Raw genomic sequence first — 26,001 nt, 5'->3', positions numbered from 1 at the left:
ACAATTTCCCCAGAAGTGTGGCATCTCCAGGACCAACAGGGCTGGCATTTGCAGCACAGCAACAACTGTAGTCCCCATTAGATGGGGCATGCCTGCTCCAGCTCCCCCCGATTCCTGCCTTACACCCACCGCGGATCTTCGTACCTCAAGGCTCACTTCACTCACTGAAGTAGCTGCCTGGCTCATGTGTCTGGAGCCCCTATCTTAAAGGATGATGGATCACAATGGCTTCCCCCCATTCCACTTTCTTATTAGACTGGACGGCTCTGCAGTACAAATAGCCTCTCCAATCTTCTCCCATCTATCACTATTACAAAGTGAGACCTCTAAAGCCTCCCCGACATCAGCTGATGCTATCACCCTATTTAAACTCATACACAGGAGTTCAGAAGACCAGGCTGGAGATTAACTTTCAAGGATCTGGGAAAAACACACACCACTATTGTGAACTACTACTGCATTATGTTTCCTCTTCAAAGATCATTCAAGTATCAGAAAAGGCTGATATTTAAAATTCACAGAATGTTTTGTTTACAACATAAGCTGTAACTGATGAATCACATTCAATGCAAATCTTAAAAACAGAAGCTATAAGGATCATCAGAAGAAAGGAAACATAGATGCACATATTTAAGATTGCTTTTTTATTTCCTGCAAAACAAGACTTAGAAGTAGCTTCCAAAATATAGAAAACTGAAAACAGGAAAATACAGAAGTAATGTAAGATAAACCTGACATAAGAATGGTACACAGCAACACTGAAGGTAAATAGGGGAAAATGATCAGTTAAAAGGTTTAGTACCTGTCAGTATCTAGAAAATACAAAGTAGCTTTTCCTAGTACTGAGAAGCAAAATAACTTTCCTCCATAAAAGGGACACATGAGGCACTTTGGGATTCATCCAGGAACCACTTGGGTAGTGGATCACCTCCTCAATCATGTCACCATGATAAACGCTAGAAATTACATCCTATAAAACTGAATCTGGTTTCTCTCTCATTACACAGACCACCCCCATAAACCACTTCCGAGTTTGAGCTTTAATACACATACCTAAACAACTGCACAAAACATGTTAATGTTTTTCACAAAAAGACATTTAATAACTGATAAAAGAAAATAAATGTATATAATACAGCCAATGCTTGTTTCTAAAACTTCTTTTCCAGACGCTAAGTAGCTTTTAATATGATGTATCATAATCTAACATGAAAGACTCCTTTAATTGACTATTAGATGTACCCAATACTTAAAAACTTTATCAATAATCACAGTACTTAGAATTTACCATTATTCTGCTACACAAATACCTTAACCACTTTTATCCTTCGTACTGCAGAAAACAACCCATGACCAAAGAATACAGGGAGTCACACCCCAGGCTCTGTTGGACACACCACCCTGTGGAGAGCACCAACCTTCTGTAATTGTTCCTGCACCACAAGATTCAGTCAGTCCGTATCCCTGACCGACGGGGCAGCAGAAGCAGATGTTCATGAATCGCTGTGTGGTTGCAGAAAGCGGAGCGCCTCCACACAACAGAAGCCGGATACTTCCACCGAGCAAGCCTCGAACTTTTCGGAAAATAAACCTAAAAAAGAGAGAGAGAGAGAGAGAGAGAAAATCAGAGGATTTGAAGCTGAATGGGATTTTCCAGATCGTTCAGACTAATCTCCCAATTTTGATATGTGAGATTTTGAGAGTCACGCTCGCCCAAAGCCACACAACCAGTTCAAGAGATTCTCTCACTCACTATTTAAATCTTAATTTTTTATAGTTCGACCAAGTAAAGAATGTATGATTTTCTCTTAAGAACTTTTCAAGTTAATATCTGAAATCAAAACGGTCAGGTTTAAAATTTTGTATAGTAATGGCAAACCCATGTTTATGGCCACAAAGCAATTAGTTTTATATTATGTAATACACATATTAATACTGAATAATCCCATTGTATCTTTATAAAATTTAGCATTAAAAGCAATTTTTTTTTTTTGCTTTTGTTTACTTCATTAGAAATATGCACATACTTGGGGCACCTGGGTGGCTCAGTCAGTTAAGCGTCTGAATCTTGGTTTCGGCTCAGGTCATGATCTCAGAGTCGTGGGGTCGTGGAATCAGCCTTGCGTCGGGGTCCATGCTCAATGTGGAGTCTGCTTAAGATTCTCATTCTCCCTCCCACTCTACCCCTACCCCTGCATGCACACACGCTCTCTCTCTCAAAGTGTTTTTTAAAAAAGAAATGTGTACATATTTGTACAATCTCTTTTTAAAATAAGGCAGAAAAAATATAAAGTTTCAGATAATGTGGAGCATCTGGAAACTCTATTAATATTCCCATAAAACAAATTAAATGCCATATATTGTTTTCTAATTTCTAAATTATAATTAAATCTACTTACCCAGCACTACAAAAACAAAAAGTATCAGGTCTGTGGTAAAACCTATCATTTAACACTTTAAACACGCATATTTAGTTGCCATTTTATATTCATATTGAAATAAATTTAAAAGCAAAGAAAAATTATTTCTAAAAATAACTAAAATCACATACGTGTCCACAGAAAATGAAAGCAAACTATTAAATACAGTAAAACTGTAAGTGAAATGTTTTTTCAAATAACACTGCAATCTTTTTTAATTGCTCATACTCTTATGCAAGATGGATTTTTAGAGTCCCTTTGACTTTTTAAAACCAATTCATTTCTTGTAACTATCTCAATTACCTGGGCTAGTGATATGAACAAAATGACTAAGTCACCAAAGAAGAGGGGGGAGTCATCTGACCTGTCACACAGTGGAGTGCCACGGCCTTTGGAAATCTGTTCCATTTTGTAATTATAGGCCAGAATAAACAGATTGCGTTGGAAACTACTCATTTCGTTCACTTTATTCATAACGTTTTTGTAGATTCGATCCATGATTTCCTAGATATATAAAAATGAGTTAATACCGTCAATAATGCTATCAGCTGCCTTCCACATTATATCTGAACACCAGATAAATATTTCTATCAGTGTTGAGGCATTTTAGAAGATATAGTCTATCAGGAATAAACTTTTAAAATAGAGCCACAGCTAGTTTAAAAACGAGGTTTCTGTAAAAATAATTTTTCGTAACACAAATATACCTAGATGCTCATGAGTGGGGGGAGAAAGAAAGAAAAAAATAAAAGCCTTAGGGCAATAACAGAATCAGTATTGATTCTTTACATGGCTTGCTTGTCTTATTTATTTTGGAAAAACTAAGCTCACTACATAAATAACAACTGTATGAAATGGTTTTTAAAATTCTCATAACCTTATCTTATAAAAATACAGAGAGTCACATTCTTTGCTCACAAAAGGACCGAAGGGTTATTTTGGTTGGTTGGTTGTCTTTTAATGCTGCACTCAGGAAATTTTCCTTCTCTGCACTACATTTAGCTTGCTAGGACCATTACTATGAAGTATATATACTTCAATGACTTGAAATGGTTTTCCCTTTACAAGTTTAAATTGTATTTCATTTTACATGAACTGAAAATTACATGAACTAAAAAGTAAAATATTACACTACAGAAACTATACACCTACAGAAACTATAAAGTAACTATGTAACTTTGCTTGGATGCGGTTACTCAGGGATCTGGTAATGATTCCCAACACTTTCAAACAACATCAGAAGCCACATAAAACTCACACTAAGGAGACAGAAAATCGTTACTCTGCCATTTCCACTCAATTCCCAGGCCCCTGCCCATGCCTGGTACATTAGGATACATAGTGTTTCTCAGGTAATTCAAAGGTGCACCACTTCTCTGTCACTTTTTTTGGCGACTAGGCCAGACTGTTCCTGGGGACTCAGGAGGTAATTACGCAATTTGCTCAGAGGAGAAGGAAGTGCTATCAAACCTTCCCCCCATCTGCTGCTGGGCTTCAGGTTTCTACTAATAGCAAACATATCATGAAAAGGATCTGAATAAGAAGCGACTTTAGGGAAAGGATGTGATACTATCACAGGGAAACTGAAACTGAGTATTTAGTAAATTTAAAAAATGAATAAATAAATAAAGTTAAAAAAAGGAAGACTGAATCAGTCCCGCAGAGCATAAGGCAATATAATCAGTAAGGAACAAATCCTACATAAACTACCCTGCCTACCCTGCCAACAGTTAACTCTTCCACTAGCGTTCAGGCTCTGTGGCCGGTGACCCTTCTCTAGTACGCAACATTAACTAACGGTCGATTCTTACCGGAACAGCTGCCATCAATGTTGGTTTCAACACGGTTGTATCCCCTTTGCTTCCTTTTTTTATTTTTGAAGACTAGAGAGAGAAAAGGTGATCTGTATAAACTGATCCTTATTTTAGAAATCCGGTGAAATTCTTAGACCAAAAAGTGTATTATAAATTCATCATTTTAATTTACTTATTGTAAAAACTTAAAAACTTAAAAGTAATTATTTTTAAATGATTAACTGCCACCTTACATTATCATGCTGATACAGAAAAATGTGTTAAAAAATTACAATTTTTTAGTATCTGAAGTCACAAGACATCTAACTTACCTGATCTGCTAAAGTCTGTGGTGAAGAGTAGCCAATGCGGCATCCGTGAGAAAGACAAACAAGCTCAGCACTTAATTCTAAAACATGGGCCAGAGGCAGATAGCCAATGTAAACATCTTCCTCTCTAAAAGAAAAGGAGATATAAAAGCATCTGTCAGGTATCATCTCTGCTGGAAGAGACTGCAAAGCGAGCCCGCCCACATGGGGAGAAAGGGAGACAGACACAGAGAGAGCGCACACGCATGCCTGTGTGCACACATGGGGGGGGAGGGAGGGGGAGGCAGACAGACTCTAGGGAGTGTGTGTGCGGGGGGCGGGGGGGCGGGGGGGGGTAGTAAGAAGGCTACAGCTCAACCTAAAGCCCAGAGGCTGTCTCCAGGGCTACATGAAGGCACTCACAGATTACGAGTGCTACAGGAGCAATGTGCTAAGAAGAAACGGGGGCTGAGGGGCCAAAACAAGAAGGGGTCTTCTGTAGGACAGCAGAAATCATCCAAAGAGGAATGGTCTTTAAAGCTCGTGGGCTCCCAACGGAAAGTTCCAATTGAATCCACAACTGCTGGCCAGGAATTTTACAAAAAAGATTCCTGTTTTGAAAGTTACTTAGAAATAATAAATTATACTGTATGTAAGAAAATGTGTACGTATGTGTGTGTATGTATTTCAAGAACTGCCCCCACCCCAAAAAAATATGAAGGGCAAAGACTAACCCAGGAAACTACTGCTCTTAATTTTTTCTGAAAAGTTATCCATTCATTCATAAGAGAAATCTCTCTCTCCATCCCTAAATTCAGTTCCATAGTAACCTGTGTGTGAGTGTAATTTCTGTGCATAAGGGCATCAAAAATACCCAAGCACTACCACGGCCCCTCATCAGTCATCAAGTACTGACTCCTCTACCACCCTCCCGGGCCCATCTGGCTTCCCCGCCGGTCAGTCTCTTCCCCGCAGTATGCCCACCCTGGCCCTGTGGCTGCTGGAATTGGTCTTAAAAAGAAAAATCAGAGACTGAATAAAGCTCAATAAATATTGGAATAGATGAAGCTATTTGTTCACCTGAATTTTAACATGTTTAGGTATAAAAAGGACTATAGCAGCAATACTATCAACTGATTAAGATTTAAGATTTAAGTCATAAAATTTACTTTTCAAGTAAAAGGTAAATATTAACAATGATATATATGAAACTGTATTTTAAACCTTACAACTAAAACTATTTAATTAATTTTAAAGTTCCTCTTATTTTTTTTGAAGGAACTGCCTACTGTAAACACACTCTGAAAGACTAATTTAGCCACATACCACTAAATGGCACAAACAACGTTAATGTAACAACCAGCATCAACAAGGGACTACTTCATATGCATTGACCATGTGACATACCCCAGTCCTGGAATCCGTTCCGCCATCCCAGTTATACCAGCAATAATGTTACTGTGGGAGATCATGACTCCCTTCGGAAGTCCTGTGGATCCACTTGTATACATGATTACTGCAATATCTAAGGGCCCTGGTTTGCTAAGAGGTTTGTTTTCTGCATTGGAGAAAAAAAAAACATACACACACACACACATTTCTGAGAAATGTAGTCATATCACCCATTTTTTTCATAATCATGTTTGATAACTCAATTCAACGACTGTGAATTGTATTCATTCAGAGGTCAACAAAACAGATCACGTCCCCGCACATACAGGACACATGTTCTACTGAGATCAACAAGCCATGAATCTATAATGTAATACGAGCTATGAAGAAAAATAAAGACAAGGTGAGATGATAGTAGAAGGTATTTAAATGGAAAAGTCAAGAAATGCTTTTCTGGCACGTTGGTATTTTAGTAAAGACCTGGATACAGTGCAGAAGGGAGCCACTGAAACCCTGGAACTGAGAGAAGATTGTCTCAAGTAGAAAATAAGCGGGAGCAAAGGCCCTGACACAGCAGCCAGGACCGTATCATGCAAGGCCTTGGAGGCCATGCTAAGGACTTTGGATTGCACCTGGAGTAGAAATTTGAACAGGGGCTTGTTATCACCAGTGATGAGGGTCACTTTGGCTGCTACGTGGCTGCCTAACTTAGGGAAGCAAGGCAGTAGGGAGACAAAAGGCTATTCCAGAAATTCCACTGTGAAATAGGGTGGTTGGGCTAGGGTACCTAGACACTTGCTAAAAACTGTTCTCTGCCTCACAGTGGTGAAGTGACCTGGCTACAGTCTGAACCCTGGATTCAAAGACAGTGTCCTCCAGTTGCACAAACCTAAGGGCCACAGCCCACATCCTGGAGGGGACACGGCAGGAAAGCAAAGAGAAGTGGGTCACGGATGGCACCCCCTGAATTAATCCTGGCCCTCCCCTAAGTGTGGACTTCTTAAATGTGGGGGAAACAATTTTAAACATGTTGCTTAGTGAACCCTTCCTTTCCTACATGAGGAGATATATTCCATGACAACGGTCTTCATTCCAGTCCCTACTTCCTAGCCTTCCGTTCACTCCTCCATCCCAGGGCACCATTCTCCACCAACTCCTAGGAACTGCTCTGAGGTGGGCCTCCTGCAATGCCTGGGGCATCGACTCCTGCAGGGCACCTGCTCTTGCTGCCGACCCCTGCCTCCGGGAGAGGCCCCTTTCACGCGGCCTCCGTGAAGCACACACTGCATGCCTTCCTCCTGCCTCTGACCCACCCTCAGAGTGGATTGCTTCTTTGGAAGCACCGCTTTCCATGGGTGACCTCACCTCCTTCCACAGCTATACATAACATCAAACTTCTAGCTTCTAACTCCAAACTTAACTCCAGAGTATACGCCACTCCCCACTAAATATCCACATCTGAATGTCGCACTAGCACTTAAAATTCCGTATGCCTAACATTAATGTCAGCAGAACCCCATTCCCATTCCTGAGCTGAGTGCTTACATCTAGTTAATCACTGAGTTTCCAACTACAAAGGAAATACAGTCCCAGCACCCTAGCAGCTTTCGGGATATTCATCAACACCCGTATACTTTCCAACATTTCCTGACACTTATTTGAGAGTAGGGAGTTTTTGGCATCACCATGCCGAAGTGTTCAGGTGGGGGATAAAAAGATGTTTCCTCAGGAAAAAACAGAGTTGGGGCAGGGAGTGAAAGAGGGGATCTAGCTTTAGCCACTCCAGCTATCTGTTTGTACTTATAGATAATCCACACAGGACTAGTTTAATGGCATTATTTAGAAAACTAACTTTAAGCCACTGAAAACTATCACAAAACAGAAACAGGAAACCTGTATAATGTAAAAGGTATTTGAATAACTACTCCTTTTATTTAGAACAATAAATTAATGTGTGTATTCTCCCTTAAACCCTACTTTAAAAGAGTAGAGGAAAAGTATAGAGTGACCTTACTTCCCAAAGTGATGGTCTAGAACATGATTTGTCCCTGATCTCACTTCAGGGTCTGGAACCACTGCGGAGAACACGGTCACTGCAGAACGACCCTAAGGAACTGGGAAGGTGCGCCGTACCTCTGCTGGCCTTGGCTCCCAGAGCCTGCACTGCAGCCATCGTGTGCACGATGACGCCCTTGGGGAACTCGGACCACGTTGGTGGCTTACCGTCCACAGTGATGATGTGCCGCAGGCGCGGGACTAACGATACTATATCCTGGAAAAACACAAGCATTCATTAGGTTCTTTGTCGCTGTTTCAAAACAGCTTAGCAAACAGTCCCGGACACAAGAAAAGCAGTTTACCAAAACCCATGAATTATTAATTTCTTGCCTCCAAAAAAAACGGTGAGGGGGTGGGCACTGGTATGAATACTACTCCTTTCAGATGGAGAAATACGGCCTGAAATTTAAATTGCTATTTTATAGCACTAGATTTACTGTGTGTGCCCATTCTTTGGTAAAATCCTAATCAGCAATGTCACCTCCTCACAAAATAGGCATATAAACACAGGCTGCCTGAACTACAGAATAGCCACAAGTCCTATATGTTTTTAAGAGGCTCATAAAGATATGGGGGGAGGGGGAGGGAACTCACTTATAAATGTGGGTATAAAAAAACCCAGCAGACATTACTGTTTTCACTGGGAGTCGTCTAGGGACTTTCAAAACCTTTCTCCAACAGTTTATCATAAAGTCTCTTTTTTCCCTTTAAAAAATTCTAGAAACTCATAATGACTCAATGCTTCAGAAATAATATAAAGGAATTACTATTTCAGAAACCCTTATAATTTATAAATTTACTGAAAATAGACTAGAAAACAAATGAACACAATAAAGAAAAAAGGTAATCCCTTTACCTTAGACACGGGCATACCATGTTAATGATCTGTAACTCTCTGCACTACTTATTACACAAATATGTATGAAATCTACTTTTTCTTTTCTAAAGGAAAGGAAGAACGTATGATATTCCTAAAAGTTACAAAGATATTCAGGATTTTAAAGATCGTAAAAGTATCAATATTAGAGCTCATGACACTGATAGTTCTGGAAGTTCTGGACAGTTATAAAAATAACCACAGTCCTCACCTTCAACTTTGTTTGCAAGAGTTCTTTACTAGTAATGATGTTGGTCACCTCTGTTTCATTCAATCCATGAACAATAGCTGGACCTCCTAGAGTAGCATACAACGTAACAACTACAGAGAAAAGAAGGGCAAGTCAAATATTCCACATTTCAAGGAAGTACTAAATGTAACTAAAGTCTCTGAAAGTGGTCATGAATCCTAATGGTATAAAGAACCCTAAATCGTCAGATCCATAGTTTATTATGTAACTGTTCTATGATTATCTAAATTATTTTAATATACTAATAAACATTATGCCCACTCACTCACCCGTTCCTAATTTCCCCAAAGATTTCTAATATTTTAAAACGAAATTTTTAAGTTTTATTTCACCTTCAGATATTACTCTGGGATGCCACAATGGAAGGAATTATTTCTGACTCCTAAAATATCAAAGCCTTAGTTGTTAAATACTTGGTACTAAAATATGAAAAAGAGTATGTACCAGTAAGATAATGCGCTGAGTATCAGGTTGAAGGTGTCATATATGTTAAGAAAACAACATGAATAGGTGGCAGTACTGCTTTTTCTAGTAGAAAACTCAAGAAAAACATTCTTAGCCATGTTGAAACTTAATAATCATCATCTTGTGGACTTTTATTTGCTTGCTGCCTAACTCAAAGAAGTCAAACTTAAAGTGACTTTAAGAGATAATTATTTCGAAGCTTCCCAAAAGAAGCAAACTATAAGCCCACACCCATGAAAACAAAAAGATATGACAGTTTTAAAAACCAGTGGAGCATTTACAGCAAGATATCTGGTAAAAGTATCTCTTCTCCATCTGAAAGGTAAGAGAATGTCCATACTTAATATCCCATTTTGGCACCAAGATCTATGAACTAAGCTTCCAGAACTACCTCACAGTCTGGGGCATCCAGATTGCCACTTAAATAACAATATAAATATTCCCTGTCCTTTCACCCGGCTCGTGGCTCCGAGTAGTGCAGTTTTAGATGTCAACTGCTGCTACCAACAGAAGTGGGGACGAAGTGACACTAACTTCACAAGAAGATTCCTGAGAGAACCAGCAGCAGAGTCCGCGAGGCCCCAAGGCCCCTATTAACAGGTTCCAGTCCCCTTACTACACTGACTACACAATTTGTTCCAAAGCAGACCTCTAACTCGAAGTTGTAACAGAGCGGTCCCCTGATTAGATGCAAGGTAGCAATTAACTTCAGAATTTTAAAGAGTGAAATATTTATAATAAACAGCATCCTATCTCCCACACAGAAGATCAGAAGGCCCACATACGCTGAAAATTATACATAAAGCACGCCTGCGCAGCAATCATCCATTCGGCTCTGGTTTCACAGAAGATGGCGATATTGGTCTTTGGTTTCTGACCCAACATCTGTAAACCATTTCCAAAATTAAAAGCTCTAACGAAGACATCTTCATAGGAGAGCCAATTATAGTTTCCAAGAATAACCTGATAAAATAAAAAACATACAAATACCTTTTAATATAACCAAAATATTATTTTCCAGAAAGAAGCCAAGATTCCAAATTTTATGACAAACCAGTTATGTTTGCACATATGTATTTTTTCCTAACAAAAAGCCAGAAAGTGAATTTCAAGTGAAAAAAATCTATTTTGAAAATTAGCTATTTTGCGATCACTTCTATGACAAATCTTATGCTACATCTTCAATTGTAATGGGGAGTTTTTTAAAAATCTTCAGGGTTTGACAGGATCTTAAAGGTCAGCTTTTTTGCCAAAAGCTCATATACTGGTAATTCATTTATACATCATTTACTTAAACAATTTAGATGTTAGCTTAAAATTTAGCCTAGTATCAAGTACTAATGATACCAAAAATTAACTTTCCCTCTACTTATGAATTCCCAGATTTCACTACCAAATGGTAATATGATTTACAAACAGAAACTGGCTAGATCCAAGGTAACAGACATATTTATGGCTGTTTAATTTGAATTGCCCCCTCCCATACTGAACTCTAAACAAGTCTATTTACGCAACCAGGACTAGTTTTATTATTCATCAAAGCCTTTCCGTTGAAGCCTTAAATAACCACTGGCACCACTGGGCTTTCAACATTTCATTTGTGCTTACCATAAGTACAGGTTACATTAAGTCTTCATTGGTAATAATCATGTTTTTAAACTGGCTAACTTATTTTTCTTTAGGAACTTTCTCCAACTTAGATTAGACCATAAATCCCCAATTACATACAGACTGGATAAAAAGCTCCTCGCACTCCAAATACATACATATTTTCCAAACGTGGCTGTTTCACTCACATGTCTCATACACCTTAAAACTAACCACATTCATTTCCAAAAATGCATCCAACATTTCTGGGAGCTCTTGAAATAAGAGACTGGGTGAAGATAGAAATGGGGAGGGGGGGGGGGGGAGGATAAATACTGCCCTCTAGTGTCCTATTCCATAATGGACTTAGGGAATAAAGTCTTACTTTGATGGTTAAGGCAACTGGATTTAAAATATTTATTTAACTTCACTGGTCCCAAACTCTCACCTTGCTCTGCACCCCCATGAAATGCTCAGCACGGGGAGCTCCAATGACTTCAAAAGGAGCTCTGTGGGGGTGAGAAGACAGATGAGAACTTGGCCAAAACGTGCACGAACTGGATTACAATTAAGAATTTTACACTCCAAAGATTAGCATGAGCTACCTCTTAGATTCTAGAATCTAAATGATGAGCTTTGTTAAGTTTCAGAGAATGTATATATTCCGAAAGGTATTAATTATCTACATAATCCAGATCTTTAAACCCATGTGATACGGCCACCATGTGGCAAAAGAAATCAAATCATGAGCTTAATTCAAGTGTAACTAAACTGAATTTCACTTAATTCTTTAAACCACTGAATCTCCTAGTAGTGATCTTTCCCATAAAGATTACATTTCAAGGCCCCTATCTACCCCATAATTTTGACTTTTGCTGGAAAAAATTCCCAATTCTAACTCTGTCCCCATGGTTAGCTTAAACCTGAAATTAAACTCATTTACTTATTCCCTGTCCATACTGCTGAAGAATACCCAAACTCATTCTCTATCCAGGATCACAGATCTCAACACCCAGCAATCCTATAAGGACTCCCTGGGTCTATTCATTTTCTCACCCTCTGAAATGGCTACTTCTCTCTACTCAAATATCCTCCACCCCCTCCCTCCCTCCATCCCTTATCCCTGTCCAGGTGATAAGGTGATAATACTGTATCATACATAACTGAGAAATTAGAAATTCAATGGAAATGCCCTTATCTTCTTAGCATCAAGTTTAATAATCTACATACATCTGTACTCATATTCTTCGCAGTTCCCCTCATGGTATTACAACGGTTGAAGTGTCCCTAACAATAGCCAAACTTACAAGGACTTTACTTCGAAGCACTTCCCAAATTTCTATCTCCAGCCACCTCTACTTGCACATCCAAGTTCAAAAACCTTACGCTGGCCTACAAAGCCCTAAGGGACCTAGCCATGCCAGTGTCTCTGTGCTCCTATCCAACCTTCTTCTCCAGACTCACCTCCCCTAACTCATTACTTCCTGTAAATACAACTTTGTCCTTTCTGTCCTTCAAACAGGTTGCACCAGGGCAGGAACTAGGATGAAGCAAGACAGGTGCCAAGGGCACAAGATTTAGAGAGTTACTCACTCTCAGCATTTGAATACCTTCTTCAACTTTGTACCCCAAGTGCCTCACCCAACTGGGCTCATTCCAGTTTTAGAGCCAGTGGGCACACACCCTATCCCACTGCACAGAAGGTTCATTACCCAGATCTTTGCAAAGTTGGCTCCTCTCTTGTTCAGGCCTCCACTTAGCCATAATCTATCAAGAGAGGCTATCCCTGATCTCCAATCAGCTTTATGTCTTTGTAGTAGTTATTAATCTGTTTACTTATTATGGTCTCTCTTCCTCCCATACAAATGTAAGACCCATGAGACAAGTAACCTGTGTGTCCTGTTCATGACTGTCTCCCTAGCACCTGGCATATAGTGGGCACTCAGCAATTATTAGCTATACATGTGGAATGAACAGTGTAATTAGCACAATTCCCATTCACTTTGGACCTTGAGTCTTCTGACCCCTTTCTGCTCCTGGAGCCTCATTTTTTTTAAGACTGTTTGGGAAAAAAAAAAAAAAAATCCACATCCGCCTAATCATTTAACCTCTAGAGCTACTTTTCTTCTGTCTCCATTCCAGTGCACACATCCTTTGCCTACCACCTCTTAAATATTCTCACCCATGACCCATGAGACACAAGTATGTTCAATTTTCCCGACTCTGAGTCACGCAAGGGAATGACTAGTGTGGCTACGGAAATGACGACTGTCATTTCATCCAAATGAGGAAGCAGCTTCCTCATTTGCAGAGGTAGCGGGAGAGTTAAGACTGGCCCTATGGTCGCTTTCATGTCTCACATTTAATTGGCTGTATTGTTATTCTGGAACAGGTGTGACAAACACCTGGAACAGGTGTGACAAACACATGGGTAAACATCAACGTTATCACTCAGACCACCACTGCTCAGAACAGAGGAACTTAATCATTTACTTTGTTCAGGAACAGATGAAATTAGATGCTTTGATGATGCTAATGATGAGGGCCTCTTATCTCAGAAGATAAGCTATAAAAATAAAACGGAGATAACATACAGAACATTCTGTAAAATAAAAGCACACAAATACTCCACCATTCAGGACCCTGAAGAAAGAGACAACTGAGTAAAAATCAAGTTTTCAGGTAGCTGAAGTTAACCAGTGCAAGTCCAGGACTTTTCTTTTCCTTTAGCCACTCAGAAGAGAAATATTTCCAATTACACACTTCCCTGCCTTCTTCAACAAAGTACACCCGGCTTCACAGAACCTTTCTCTCTGCGAATGAAGATTATTAGAATGTACTGTGAGGGAGCCAAGGAGTGAAAATCTTCAACAGGTCTGGATGGCTGGTGGTGATCTTGAGGAGGAGGGCGGCTAAGCTTTGCCAAGTTCACTCTGTGCTAATAAGCACACTGCAGCAGTAGCTTATGAGACTCTCTCGTAACTCTAGACAGAGTTACTCTTAGTACCCCTACTGTACAAATGAGAATACTGAGGCATCGAGAGAGTCAGCAGAACGTGCTCAAAAATCACACAGCGTAAGTAAGTGACAGGACTAGAATATGAATCCGGGCAGACTCATTCTGGAATCGAAGCACTAAATCACAAGGCTCCAACCGCACCACAGAAAGGAGACGGGGTGTTACTGGGCAGGTGAGGAAGGTGGCCCGAAGGTCTGGGTATCTTTGATTCAACCATTATCAGATACCTTCTGGGGTTAATCCCTAAGCTTAGCCCCCAAAACAGGAAGGAAGGAAACTTGTAGATACTGCTATACCACTAGTTGGCTTTTTCAATTCAAGGTTATTTTCAAATATGGAAACCACTAATGACGATACATTCATGGGAAACACGTGTGCACACCAGTTGGTAAGCACCCAGCGGAAGCCACACCAGTCCAGGCAACTCCACTCTTACCTAAGCACGAGTTGTGCAATGTCCCCTTTTTACTCTCGTATCAGGGCAGATGCTGCTTCTGCCGCAATACAGTGGGTGTAAACAAGAAACCAAGGGGGGGTTGAAGCCTAGTTGTTTATAACACCCAGCTGAGGTACCCACCGTCCAGTGTGCAAACCACCACTACCACTGCAACACAGACCAACAGAAACTCAAGTCACGCTCTTCTTGAGTAAGGCTGACAGAAAACACGTGCTTCATTTACTATACAGGAAACCTAAAAATTTTACTTTCCCAATAAGCCTAATTTCAAATAGGAAGAATATTTTCTGTATCAGAATATAACCTATTCTATAAAGACTTCCCCCAAAAGTCTGACGAATCACAAATGCCAATTTGAAGGCAAATGTCAACAGTAGAAAGACTGAGTGAGATCCTGTAGACAGAAAAGGCTAAGGAGTTTTTTCACCTTCTAACTTTCCTATTTGAGTTCACATATTTCCTTGTTGAATAAACAATGACTACAACAAAGCCACCATGGGCAAGACAGGAAGGAAAAGGCCACATATGCAAACACACAACAGGGAAAAACCCTTTCCTTGTGTACATTGTGTTATCTGGCCACATTTAAGGAACAACTGTGAAAGCTCTAGGATTTTGTCCTAATTACACTGATAAACTGAATTAAGAAGGAATTTCATATTTACCATACTGATCTCCTTTTTACATACTTGGAAGCTACTCTGTTGCTCTAAGTACTGAATGAGGACTGAGAAATAGTGCCAGTCCCATAAAAAGCCTGTAACATGCAATTCTGGAGAAAAACCTCCTGCTAACAGAGGACTTCTGTTATATATGCTGAGATTAAAAACAAGGGAACCCAATCTTTGAATTCAAATAGCATTAGACCAAGAAACAAAAATGAATGTTTTTAAGAGGAGGCATACGAGTGGAAAACTTTAGCCCTCAAAAACTGTAGTGTTTTGGTATCTTTTATAACTACCAGATCTCTCAAAGACGAAATCAAGGATGGTATACTCTAAAAAGTAGCAACTAACTATAACAAAAACTCAGACACCATTATTTTTTTTTTTTAGACACCATTACGATATAATGTTTTGCAAGTTATAATCTATAGGTTAGAGAAGAGTAAACAAACATGCTTAACTACATGACTTCAATTTCAATAAATGTGCTATTAACTCTCCAGATAGACCTTAAGTTAACAGAAAAAATTCACTTAAGTGAGGCAAAACTAAGTCAGCAAAAGAAATAGAGAATATGCCTTAAAAGTCGAAGGACCGTATGATTTCCCCAAGCCACTTTTGAGACTGTAAGGAGGCACTGTTAATGTGACAGGCAAAGTGAGATAAACAAGGACAGTTTCAGGCAGACCAAGATACAACATCACTCTATATAAAGGGGTTGGACACTTACAGATTTTGTCATCTACAATTAGAACAATGTGTTTTTAATTTCTAGGAGTTACTGGCGTTAACTTGCTTGCCATCTCCTTTACGTTTGAAAGAAAATGACTCTGGAATTTGTGTGTATGAGTGCCAAAATTAATGGGCCATTAAGTTAAATAACACCCCCCTGGTCCTGCAGTCACAGGAGAAGCTCTGAGTATTTCATTCCATGGTGTGATTATTTGAACATTCCTCTGAGACCTGAGAGTTCCTTCGTGACTAAAAGGAAAAAGGTGGCTGTAGTCAGGATGTAGTTGGAAAAAGGAAAGAGAAAAACAACTTTGCCTACACACGTAATAAACTATAACCTGACCAATCTAAAACTAATGATGTAATGTATGGGGATTAACATAAGAATAAAAAAAAAAAAAAACTATAACCTGACCAAATTATCAAAGATGATTACTGATCATCTTACTGCCTCTAAAAAATTTTATCTTCAATTTTTACCTACTGGAGCTTAGAAAACGGCTTCTAAGAGAGTCATGAATCCAAGTTCAAAAACAGCATTTCGTGCCATTTCTATACTCACTATCCTTCAAAGCGTTGCACTACCCCCATGTCTTTGTAGTCACTCATATAATTTTGCCCACCCAATTCCCAAGACAACAATACTATAAAAACTAAAGCATTTACACTAGGCACCACAGCTGTTCTACGTGGGGGGGGGGGGGGGGGGAAGAATGTGTGTGTTTGTGTACGGAGCAAGACAACCTAGGGTCTAGTCCTGGCTTTACTACTTCTAGCTGGAACGTCCTTGCCTAAGTTAACCTATCTGGTGCCTCTGGGCCGTTATCTGCAAAATAACAACGATAACACGAATTCATAGCGCTTTTTAAGTCTTAAGTAAATTGGTACATGTAAAGAACTTAAACAGCCTGGCTCATAAGAAATGCTGATGTAAATATCAGCAGTAATCATTATCTTCATATTACAGATAAAGAAATGGAGGCAAATTTGTTAAATTACTTTTCCAAAGTCACACAGCTAGCTAGTAGGTAGCAAAGCTGAGATCTAAACCTGTAGTCTGGATCTGGAATCCAGGTTCTTAACCACTATTTTATACCGCCTCTAAGGATGTCTTATCCCCTATTTCAAATCAACAATGGCAGCTGATATATAATGGTGAAAAGAAATTCTTAAAAACTATGCAACTGCCACTACCAAAATACCAAGACATTAAGCACCCAACCTATGATAAAATCAGAAACAGGAGGCCTCCCATCTCAAAACCCAGAACCATCTCAAGCACACACAGGTGCTTGTGGGACCACCAGGGAATACAGTTTCAGACCCAAAACTGCGCTAGACATTTTATTCCAAGCCGTGGCAGACACTCGGGCTCAGGGGGCATTCTGGCCGGTCTGTGACAATTCAGAACAAATCCTTGCAGGAGAGTACAGGAGATCACAGCATGGTCCCTTGCCCATCCTGCTTCTCCTGCCACACCAGCCACATCCAGCGGCAGCAGGCTGTCCTTGTCCCCTGCTGCCATTTCTGAGAGAACATTTAACTCAGAACAAAGACAACGGCAATTAAAGATCACCTTACCTTTTTAAAAATTTTTCCATTTGGCTGTACTTCATCTTCCTCATTTAAAATTTCACGTGTTCCCAACAGTCTTTTGTCCTTAAATTTGTTTTTTTGCATACATAAAAACTTTATCTAGTGTATCACATGCAGGGTATAATACTGAAGCCAAACCATCCAAACTGTTAATAGATCTGTATGCAGACTCGGGTTTTGAATCTACAGGCTTTGCTTTAATTTTGTTTGCTTTTTCTTGTCTTGTCTCAAACAAAAAATAATATGGAATGTACGTTAAAACAGTATAAAGTGATATTAGAAAATGTATGAAATACAAAAGAATGGGATTGATGGTCTGTTTTAGCTTCATGGTAGATGTTTTTGAAGATATGTGGTTATTCATAAGTGCTCAAAAAGTGGAATTAACGGATTTCCAGAATCTAGAAGGGGAAAAAAAAAAGATATTAGTTCAAAGTCATTTTAAAATAACTGTAAAGAAAAAATCTTCATATTAGATAGGCAAATGAGGATTTTTTTTTTCCCCAATCAAGCAGCAGCTGGTACTGGCCTCCAGCGATGTCCAGTCCACTCCGATATGGTCGAGTGCATCTCTTATAACTATTAGCAATGGAAATCACCACAGAGAAGTTTCTACACCATTCTGTGAACAGGTGGCTTTTCCAACCTAACCCCAAGTGCCCACAAACACTTGCCGGTGGTGAGGAGAGAGCAAGCCAGAAGACCGACATCAGAATCAAGGCCAAAAATATACCAATTTCCTGTTCATCCCTCAGGGATGGCAAGTGCTTTGCAGATACACCATTCTCCTCCCTCGTGGCCGGCAGCCTGTTCAATAATCACTGCATTCTTTCCCAGTGGACTCCATTCTCTCACTCTAGGCAGCAACAAGGAACTGGTTGTTGGTAAACAACATAGAATTCCCTTCCTATAGTGGTATTTTTCAGTTTGGCAGGTTAGGTTGTGAAGCAAGAAGGCAGTAAACTCTGGCCATTTCTACTTTGCATTCATTAGAATTATTGACCATCTCCTATGTGTTAGATCCTGTTCTAAGTACAGGAACTACAACAGTGAACAACAGTCTCTGTTCCTTCTCTCAGGGAGCCTACACATTCACTGGGAGAAGGTGATGAACAAATGTACATATGCATGCCAGGTGATGGCAAATCCTCTGAGGAAAAATGAACCCAGGAAAGGGAAACACAAAGTGAAAGGGCGAGGCCGGAGAGACGCTCTAGTACAAGAATGGTCCACAGGAGTCTCTCTGGCCAGACATATCTGAGCAGAGACTTACAAGGAAGAGGGAGAGTGGGCCATGTGCCTATCTGGGGGAAACTGAGCACGCCAGGCAGAGGAAACGGCCTTTGTGTGGTGGTAGTACATAAATAATATTGGGGGGGCGGGGAGGGGAGTTGAAGCAAACTACTAATTATTCCAATCAGCTCCAAATCCAGGGTTTTGATTTCTAGCATTCTCATCTCCTACCCCCACCTCCATATTGGAGAAATTCTATTCCAGGCACATGTGGCCAAGAAATGTTAGGAAACTCTACTGTAGGCGCAGCAGGCCAAGAATACTTGGCCAGTTTGTCCTTGCCTTGGCTTGCTCATAACGTAACTGCAGAGAGAGGGAAGCTCCAAACAGAGAAGAGCAGAGGCAACAGCCGCAGGCCGGGACCCCGCTCACAGAACAGAGGACAAGCTGCCGTCCCTGCCCCTGGCTCTGCAGCAATGGCTCGCAGGTTCTGTATGGTCCAAGGCAGGCTGCAAGAACAGACACCCCTCAGCAATCCCTAAGTGGACTGACTTTAGTTGGAACAGAGAACAGGGAAGCTCGAGCCGCGTGGCACTATGGAAAACAATGGAGACTTGGGCGATGAGCAATTAAGATGAGGCTGGCAGTTCCATGATAGCAACAAGGAAAAGAGTAGACCGAACAGAAGTTTAACAGAATCAGGGAAAAGAGAAAAGAATAAGAGCCCTTCCAGAGTCAGGGCAGCTCAAAGACTGGCCTCAAATAACTCCTACAAAGGCCATCTAATTTAACTGAATCACACTGTGGGGCAATTTATGGCCCAGGGCTCTAATACAATAACGCAATCAGCTAGCTATCAGTGGAGAATAATTGCTGGGTGTGAACCAACAGAGGCTGACTTAGCAGTTTAACAAGGAGATCAGAGAAAGAAATGGTCAAACAGTCCTACTAAAACCATGCTGTCATCCCCTAAAGAGGGCACTTCAAGGGAACTCTGTTCCCAAGGCTGTGCCCACTGAGGAGCAACATCAAAGGATGCACACTGGTTGGGGGGGGGGGGGTGTAATGTGTGTGTAAAATGCATTGAAATAGGCCAACCAAGTCACTAAACAAATAGACAAGCAAGTAACACAAGAAGCCAGGGAAATGGGGAGGGGGGAATCAGCACTAAGAAATGCTATAAAAGATCTTAAATGTGCAGTTTAAACAAAAAATTATGAGACATGCAGATAAACGAAAGACCCAAACACAGGAGGAGAAAGCAGGAAAAAGAAATCGTCCTTGAGAGGGCCCAAATGTCAGACTCAGACAAGACAGCAAAGCAGCTATTATAAACATGTTCAAAGAACAAGAAAATATGCTTAAAAAATTAAAAGTCCAGGGACACCTGGGTGGCTCAGTCAGTGAAGTATCTGCTCAGTCATGATCCCAGGGTTCTGGGATCAAGCCCCGTATCAGGCTCCTTGCTCAGCAGCGAGCGAGCCTGCTTCTCCCTCTCCCTCTGTTCCCCCTGCTTGTGCGTTCTTTCTCTCCCTGACAAATAAGTATTTTTTAAAAATTAAAAAAGATTAACATTAAAAAAAACAACAACAACACTAAAAGTCCAGGGGCTCCTGGCTGGCTCAGTCAGTAGAGCATATGACTCTTGTTCTCAGAGTTGTGGGTTCAAGCCCCATGATGGGTGTAGAGATTACTTAAAAATAAAATCTTTAAAAAAAATTGTTTTAAGTCCAATGTTGCAATTTAACAAGATAAGATTACCTCCAAATTTGCCCATCCACAGCTGGTGAGAAGTCAGGACTCCCAACTAATCCCCGGGTTCTGTTCACCATTCCATGCTGGTTTTTTTGACAATGTATTATGCAGTAATTTGGAAAAACAGTCCAGGGAATCTAGATTTGTGCCATTAAGGGGATGGGGAGCCATTGAAGGTTTCTATACAGGAAAATGACACCATGAAAACAAATGATCCTACTACTTCCAAGACATCAGAGCTGCAGGGAAATAGATGTATTTTAATAACTCAAGAGAATGATGTAATCTCATGTAGTAATCTCCCTGAAATTTAATTTCATGTATCTGTGTTTTGAATTTAAAAATAATGTAATAAAAAGACTTTTATCTGCAGGTGATGACTGTATAAGATGATGACTGTATAGAAAATCCCAAAGAATCCACTAAAAAAAAAGAACAGTTCAGCAGAAGTTGCAGGATGGAAGACAAATATACAAAAAAATCAACTATATTTCTATACACTAGCAATAAAACAATTATATTTACAACACTATCAGAAATAATACTTAGGCAACCCTCTCAGTAAGCGTTGCTTTGCTGCCCACCACTCTGTCTGGTCTACCGTTAAAAAAAAAAAAAAAAGAATACATAGGATGAGATAACAAGAAGTGTAAAATTTGTACTATGAAAACCATAAAACATTATTTAAAGGTATTAAAGATCTAAATAAGTAGAAAAACATCCCATTTATGGATTGTAAGACTTAATACCATTAAAAATGACAAAGTTCTCCAAATTGATGTACAGATTCAGCACAATCCTTACCAAAATCTCTACTGGTTTTTATACAGAATTTTGTAAGCTGATCCTGAAATTTACATGGAAATTCAAAGTAGCCAAGAACAGCCAAAACAATCTTGAAAAAGAACCAAGTTGGAGGGCTCATACATCTCAATTCCAAAACTTAATACAAAGTAATAGTAATCAAGACAGGGTAGTACTAGCAAAAGGCTGGGGGGGGGGGGGGGGCCGGGAGAAGGGAAATTCTGAATAGTTGACACCACATCATTTGAACAAGCACCCAAAGCAGCAGGTGTTCATCAGGGAACCATCAACCACTAGTAGAGCAGGGTGGGGGTGAGGAGATGAGAGTAGGGCATTGAAGTCAAATTGCTGGTGAAGAAACTTCGTTTGCATTTCAATGCACACCGCATCCCAGTGTTTTAGAAAATAACATTACGCTAAAAATAGCAGGAACTGGAGGAGAGGCAATCAGATAAGAGAAAGTGGAGAGACTCCTTTACTCCTAGGAGTAAGGTGGCTAAGGTGTGGGGCCCAAGCCAGCAGCTAGGATTTCCAGCTCCCGACTGCCCAGAGGGTGGCAGCAGCAGCTACTCCTCCAGTCCTCCCCAGCAGCCGAAATCTGTCTTAATACAGCGCAGTGGCTTCGGCATCCGAGTCCTGGAGAATAAAGGCATGAATCAGAGCAGCTGCAGTGAAAGAAGGTAAAACAGTCTGGGTGCCTTCAACCGAGACAGAAATGTAAGCAGTAGCTGGTCAGCAGTGGGACGGCTGGGGAAAGGAGATGAATACAAGTCTTGAAAATGAGTATGAGATGCCTGTGAGTCATCCATATATATAAGCTGCGAAGGGTAAGAGGGATCAGAGCTAGAAGCACACATTTTAGAGCCATAATCAGAGGAAGGATGAAAAGGTAGGAAATCTCCAAAATCAAGTTCAAGGACAGAAAACTTTGGAGGGAAACCAAAGCCCAGACTGAGCAGGAAAATCCCACTGGCAAGACCAATAATAGCAGAACCCCGAGAAGGCAGTGCTGCGAGGCCAAGGGTTGGGAGAGCCAAGGAGAAGTGTTCAGTAGCATCAAATGCAGCCTACATGTACCAGCCACATGCAATTACGACATTTCATTGTTCTAAAAGCCTTCTAAAAGACTCTACGCGCTTCTAAAACTGGGTAAAGTACAAACCTCTGGCCAACTGCATTTGCTGAAGGGGCTGTGGAAAATCTAGAGAACCAGTAAAGTCACGGTGCTCTATTATGTTGCCTCATCTTACAGTGAGCATCACCTTTCAGAAAGCAAACCTGAACAACTGAATCTGTTCATCATTTCCTTCATGACTTCTAGGTTTCCAGTCCATGTTGAGAAGGCCTCATCCATACCAGGGTTAAACTAATGGGCTCCAATATTTTTTCTAGTATTTGCATAATTTTTACATCTAGAACTTTAATCAATATGGAGTTTATTTTTCTATACTGTGTAAGGAAGAAAGCTAACTTTTGCTTTCGGATGTACTACCTGAACTGCTTATTAAACAAACCACCCTTTTCTCAATTAACCACAATGTCATCTTCAATAGTAAGTCCTCGTTCACAACTGGATCTGTTTCTAGACATGATTCTATTCCTTGGATCGGTCTACTGCTTTGCCATGCCTCCAAACACAGTAGATTTACAGCAGTGCTGCTCAACTGTGATCCATAGACCAATCATAATCCAGAATTACCATGGAGAGTATTTAAACAGAAGACTCTTCAGACATGCCATCCCCCCCTTCCTTACCTCCCCAATATCTATAAATTGAAAACTCTAATAGCAGACTCATTTTTTAAACAGCAACCACGTAAATCTTATGCACAGTGTTTGAGAAGTACTCCACTATGCATGTTTCTCAAATTTTTCTTATCAATTCTTTTTTAAAGAGTTAACATTTGGGGGGGGCCTGGGTGGCTCAGTCGTTAAGCATCTGCCTTCGGCTCAGGTCACGATCCCAGCGTCCTGGGATCGAGCCCCACATCGGGCTCTCTGCTCTGCGGGAAGCCTGCTTCTCCCTCTCCCACTCCCCCTGCTTGTGTTCCCTCTCTCGCTGTGTCTCTCTCTGTCAAATAAATAAATAAAATCTTTAAAAAAAAAAAAAAAAAGAGTTAACATTTGTCTGGTGAAACAATTTGAAAATCAAAAGGATAACAAGACTCGGGGAAAAAATAATACATGACAAAATATACAAAGAGCTCTTATAAATTAAAAAAAAAAATCAGCAACACATAGGAAAAAAGAGTTTGTACAGAGAAGCTATAAAAGAGAAAAAAAACACAGATCGTTTATCCAAATAGACAGTATGTTCTCCTTAAACTTAGAATTAAAATTAAAATGAAGCCTTGACGATTTTCATCCAATAGTTCCACTATTAATGACTTAAAGACTGTAATATCCAGAGTCCATTAAGCCATCCTGCAGTACTTAAAACCCACATACAAACCCACACTCGGAACTCTATTCTACAGAAAAGCAAGTGCATATTAAGTATATATGAATAAGGACTCAATCATTCGTTTATTTCTCAATCATTTATTGAACACAGAATTAACACCAATTACTCTTGTGGATGACTTGAGTCACAGTCATGAACAAAACACAAAACAGACCATGAACAAGTAACTAAATACCATCAGGTTGGAACAGCTACAGAGACACATGCGCAGGCTAAACGAAATGAACAACACTGGTGGGGGGGCGGGGGTGGAGAAGGCTGTTGCTTTAGGAAGGTAAAAAAATAATGAAAAACCACTCAGCTGCATCACTAACTAAGGAAGGGAAGACTGCAGGAGGAACAGGTTTCGTTGAAGGCAACTCAGAACAGTGACAGTATCTTCGGCCATGAGAATGGCTGGCATGCCCAAGGGAGTGAGAAGTGCAAAGAGCAGATCCTGGGCAGATCAAAATTGAGAGTCCTGGGGCATGACAGAAGGGGTCAGTGTTAGCAAAGGAAAATCGGAAGGGTAGAGTCACAGGAGGACACTGATCAGCTCTACATATTACCTACAAGTCAACAAAGATGAGGCCTGAAATGTGAATCGAAACCTCAGTGAGAAGAGACTGCACACTCATCAGGATGGCTACTAGCAAAAAAAATAAATAACAGTCCTAGCAAGGATGGCAAGGATGTGGAAGTGGAGACACTGGAACCCTTCAGCTTTGCTGGTGGGAATGTGGAATGGTGCAGCGGCTACTGAAAACAGTATGGCAGTTCATCAAAAAATTAAACACAGAGGGCGCCTGGGTGGCTCAGTTGGTTAAGCGACTGCCTTCGGCTCAGGTCATGATCCTGGAGTCCCAGGATCGAGTCCCGCGTCCGGCTCCCTGCTCGGCGGGGAGTCTGCTTCTCCCTCTGACCCTCCTCCCTCTCATGCTCTCTGTCTCTCAAATGAATAAATAAAATCTTTAAAAAAAAAATTAAACACAGAATTACCAGATGATCCAGCAACTGTACTTCTGGGTGTATTTTCAAAGGAACTAAAAGCAGGGGCTCAAACAGGTATTTGTACATCAAGCTTCATAGCAAAGTTATTCACAATAGCCAAAAGGTGGAAGCAACCCAAAATGTCCACTGGCGGGTGAATAAATAAACAAAATGTTGATAGAGCCACACAATGGAATATTACTCAACCTTAAAAAGGAATGAAGTTCTGACAGTTCTGATATATACTACAATGTCTATGAATCTTGAAAACATGACACTAAATAAGGCAGACACAAAAGGACAAATACCTAATTCCACTTATATGAGATGCATAGACACAGCCAGACTGGTGACTGCCAGGGGCTGAGGGCAAGGAGGGTTGGCAAGATGTGTTTAATGGGTATAGAGTTTGGAATGGCAGGAAAGTTCTGCAGATGGATGATGGAGACAGTTGCACAACAATGTGAAATCTACTTAATGCCAATGAACTGGACACTTAAAGATGGTTATGCTGGTAAATTTTGTTCCGCATATTTTACTACAATAAAAAAAAGTGTGAAGGTCATTGTTGACCTGGAAAATAGCTATGGTAAGGATTAAAGCCCAACTGCAAAGAGCTTAGGAAAGAACAGTGGGAGCACTCTAAAGAGGAAGAGAGAAATGGATACTGGGACAGGACAAAGCATTCTTTTGTTTTCAAAGAGATAGTTATAGCTTGTCTGCATACTGATAGCTAGGAACCCAGTGGAGGAAAGGAAAAGATTATACAGAAGAGAGGGTGTGACACAGCATCCAAGTGAAGAGGTTGGCCGTACATAGGAACAGGGACACAGATGCATGTGGGTGGTACCAGGAGCTAGTAGAAAATTCTGAGTGCTTTTATTTTCTCAGAGTAATAGGACGAAAAATCACTGACTGAGAGAGGAGGAAAGGAAGGTATCAGAAAATTAAGTAGAAAGAAAGTATCAAACAGTCATCTGAGAGAACAGGAAAATAGGAGACAGGAGAATCACCTGATAGCTGATGAGGTCCACCCGAAGTCTGATTCCTGGATGTAAAGGGAAGACCCATCGAGCTGGTTGTGTGCTTCCCAGCCAAGTTCAACTGGTGGAGCAGAAATGGGAACCGGCAGAGAGCTGAATTAACTAAGGAAAGGG

General features: G+C 40.4%; 1 protein-coding gene across 1 annotated transcript in view; it reads right to left on the bottom strand.

Moving 5' to 3' along the window:
- The window catches only part of ACSL3 (acyl-CoA synthetase long chain family member 3), a 71,878-nt gene that overhangs the window by 9,602 nt on the left and 36,275 nt on the right, over window positions 1-26,001 (bottom strand). The window contains 10 exon segments of the mRNA XM_021702693.1: window positions 1,419-1,591; window positions 2,785-2,924; window positions 4,232-4,303; window positions 4,546-4,669; window positions 5,929-6,079; window positions 8,047-8,185; window positions 9,060-9,169; window positions 10,349-10,526; window positions 17,605-17,697; window positions 17,699-18,020. Of these exon segments, the coding sequence (XP_021558368.1) occupies window positions 1,419-1,591; window positions 2,785-2,924; window positions 4,232-4,303; window positions 4,546-4,669; window positions 5,929-6,079; window positions 8,047-8,185; window positions 9,060-9,169; window positions 10,349-10,526; window positions 17,605-17,697; window positions 17,699-17,983 (1,465 nt within the window). The 5' untranslated portion in view covers window positions 17,984-18,020.

Source organism: Neomonachus schauinslandi, chromosome 3 (assembly GCF_002201575.2).
Source record: "Neomonachus schauinslandi chromosome 3, ASM220157v2, whole genome shotgun sequence".
In the NCBI taxonomy this organism is placed as follows: Eukaryota; Metazoa; Chordata; class Mammalia; order Carnivora; family Phocidae; genus Neomonachus; species Neomonachus schauinslandi.
Note: the sequence above shows the minus strand (reverse complement) of the source record. Positions and strands in the feature narration are given on the sequence as shown.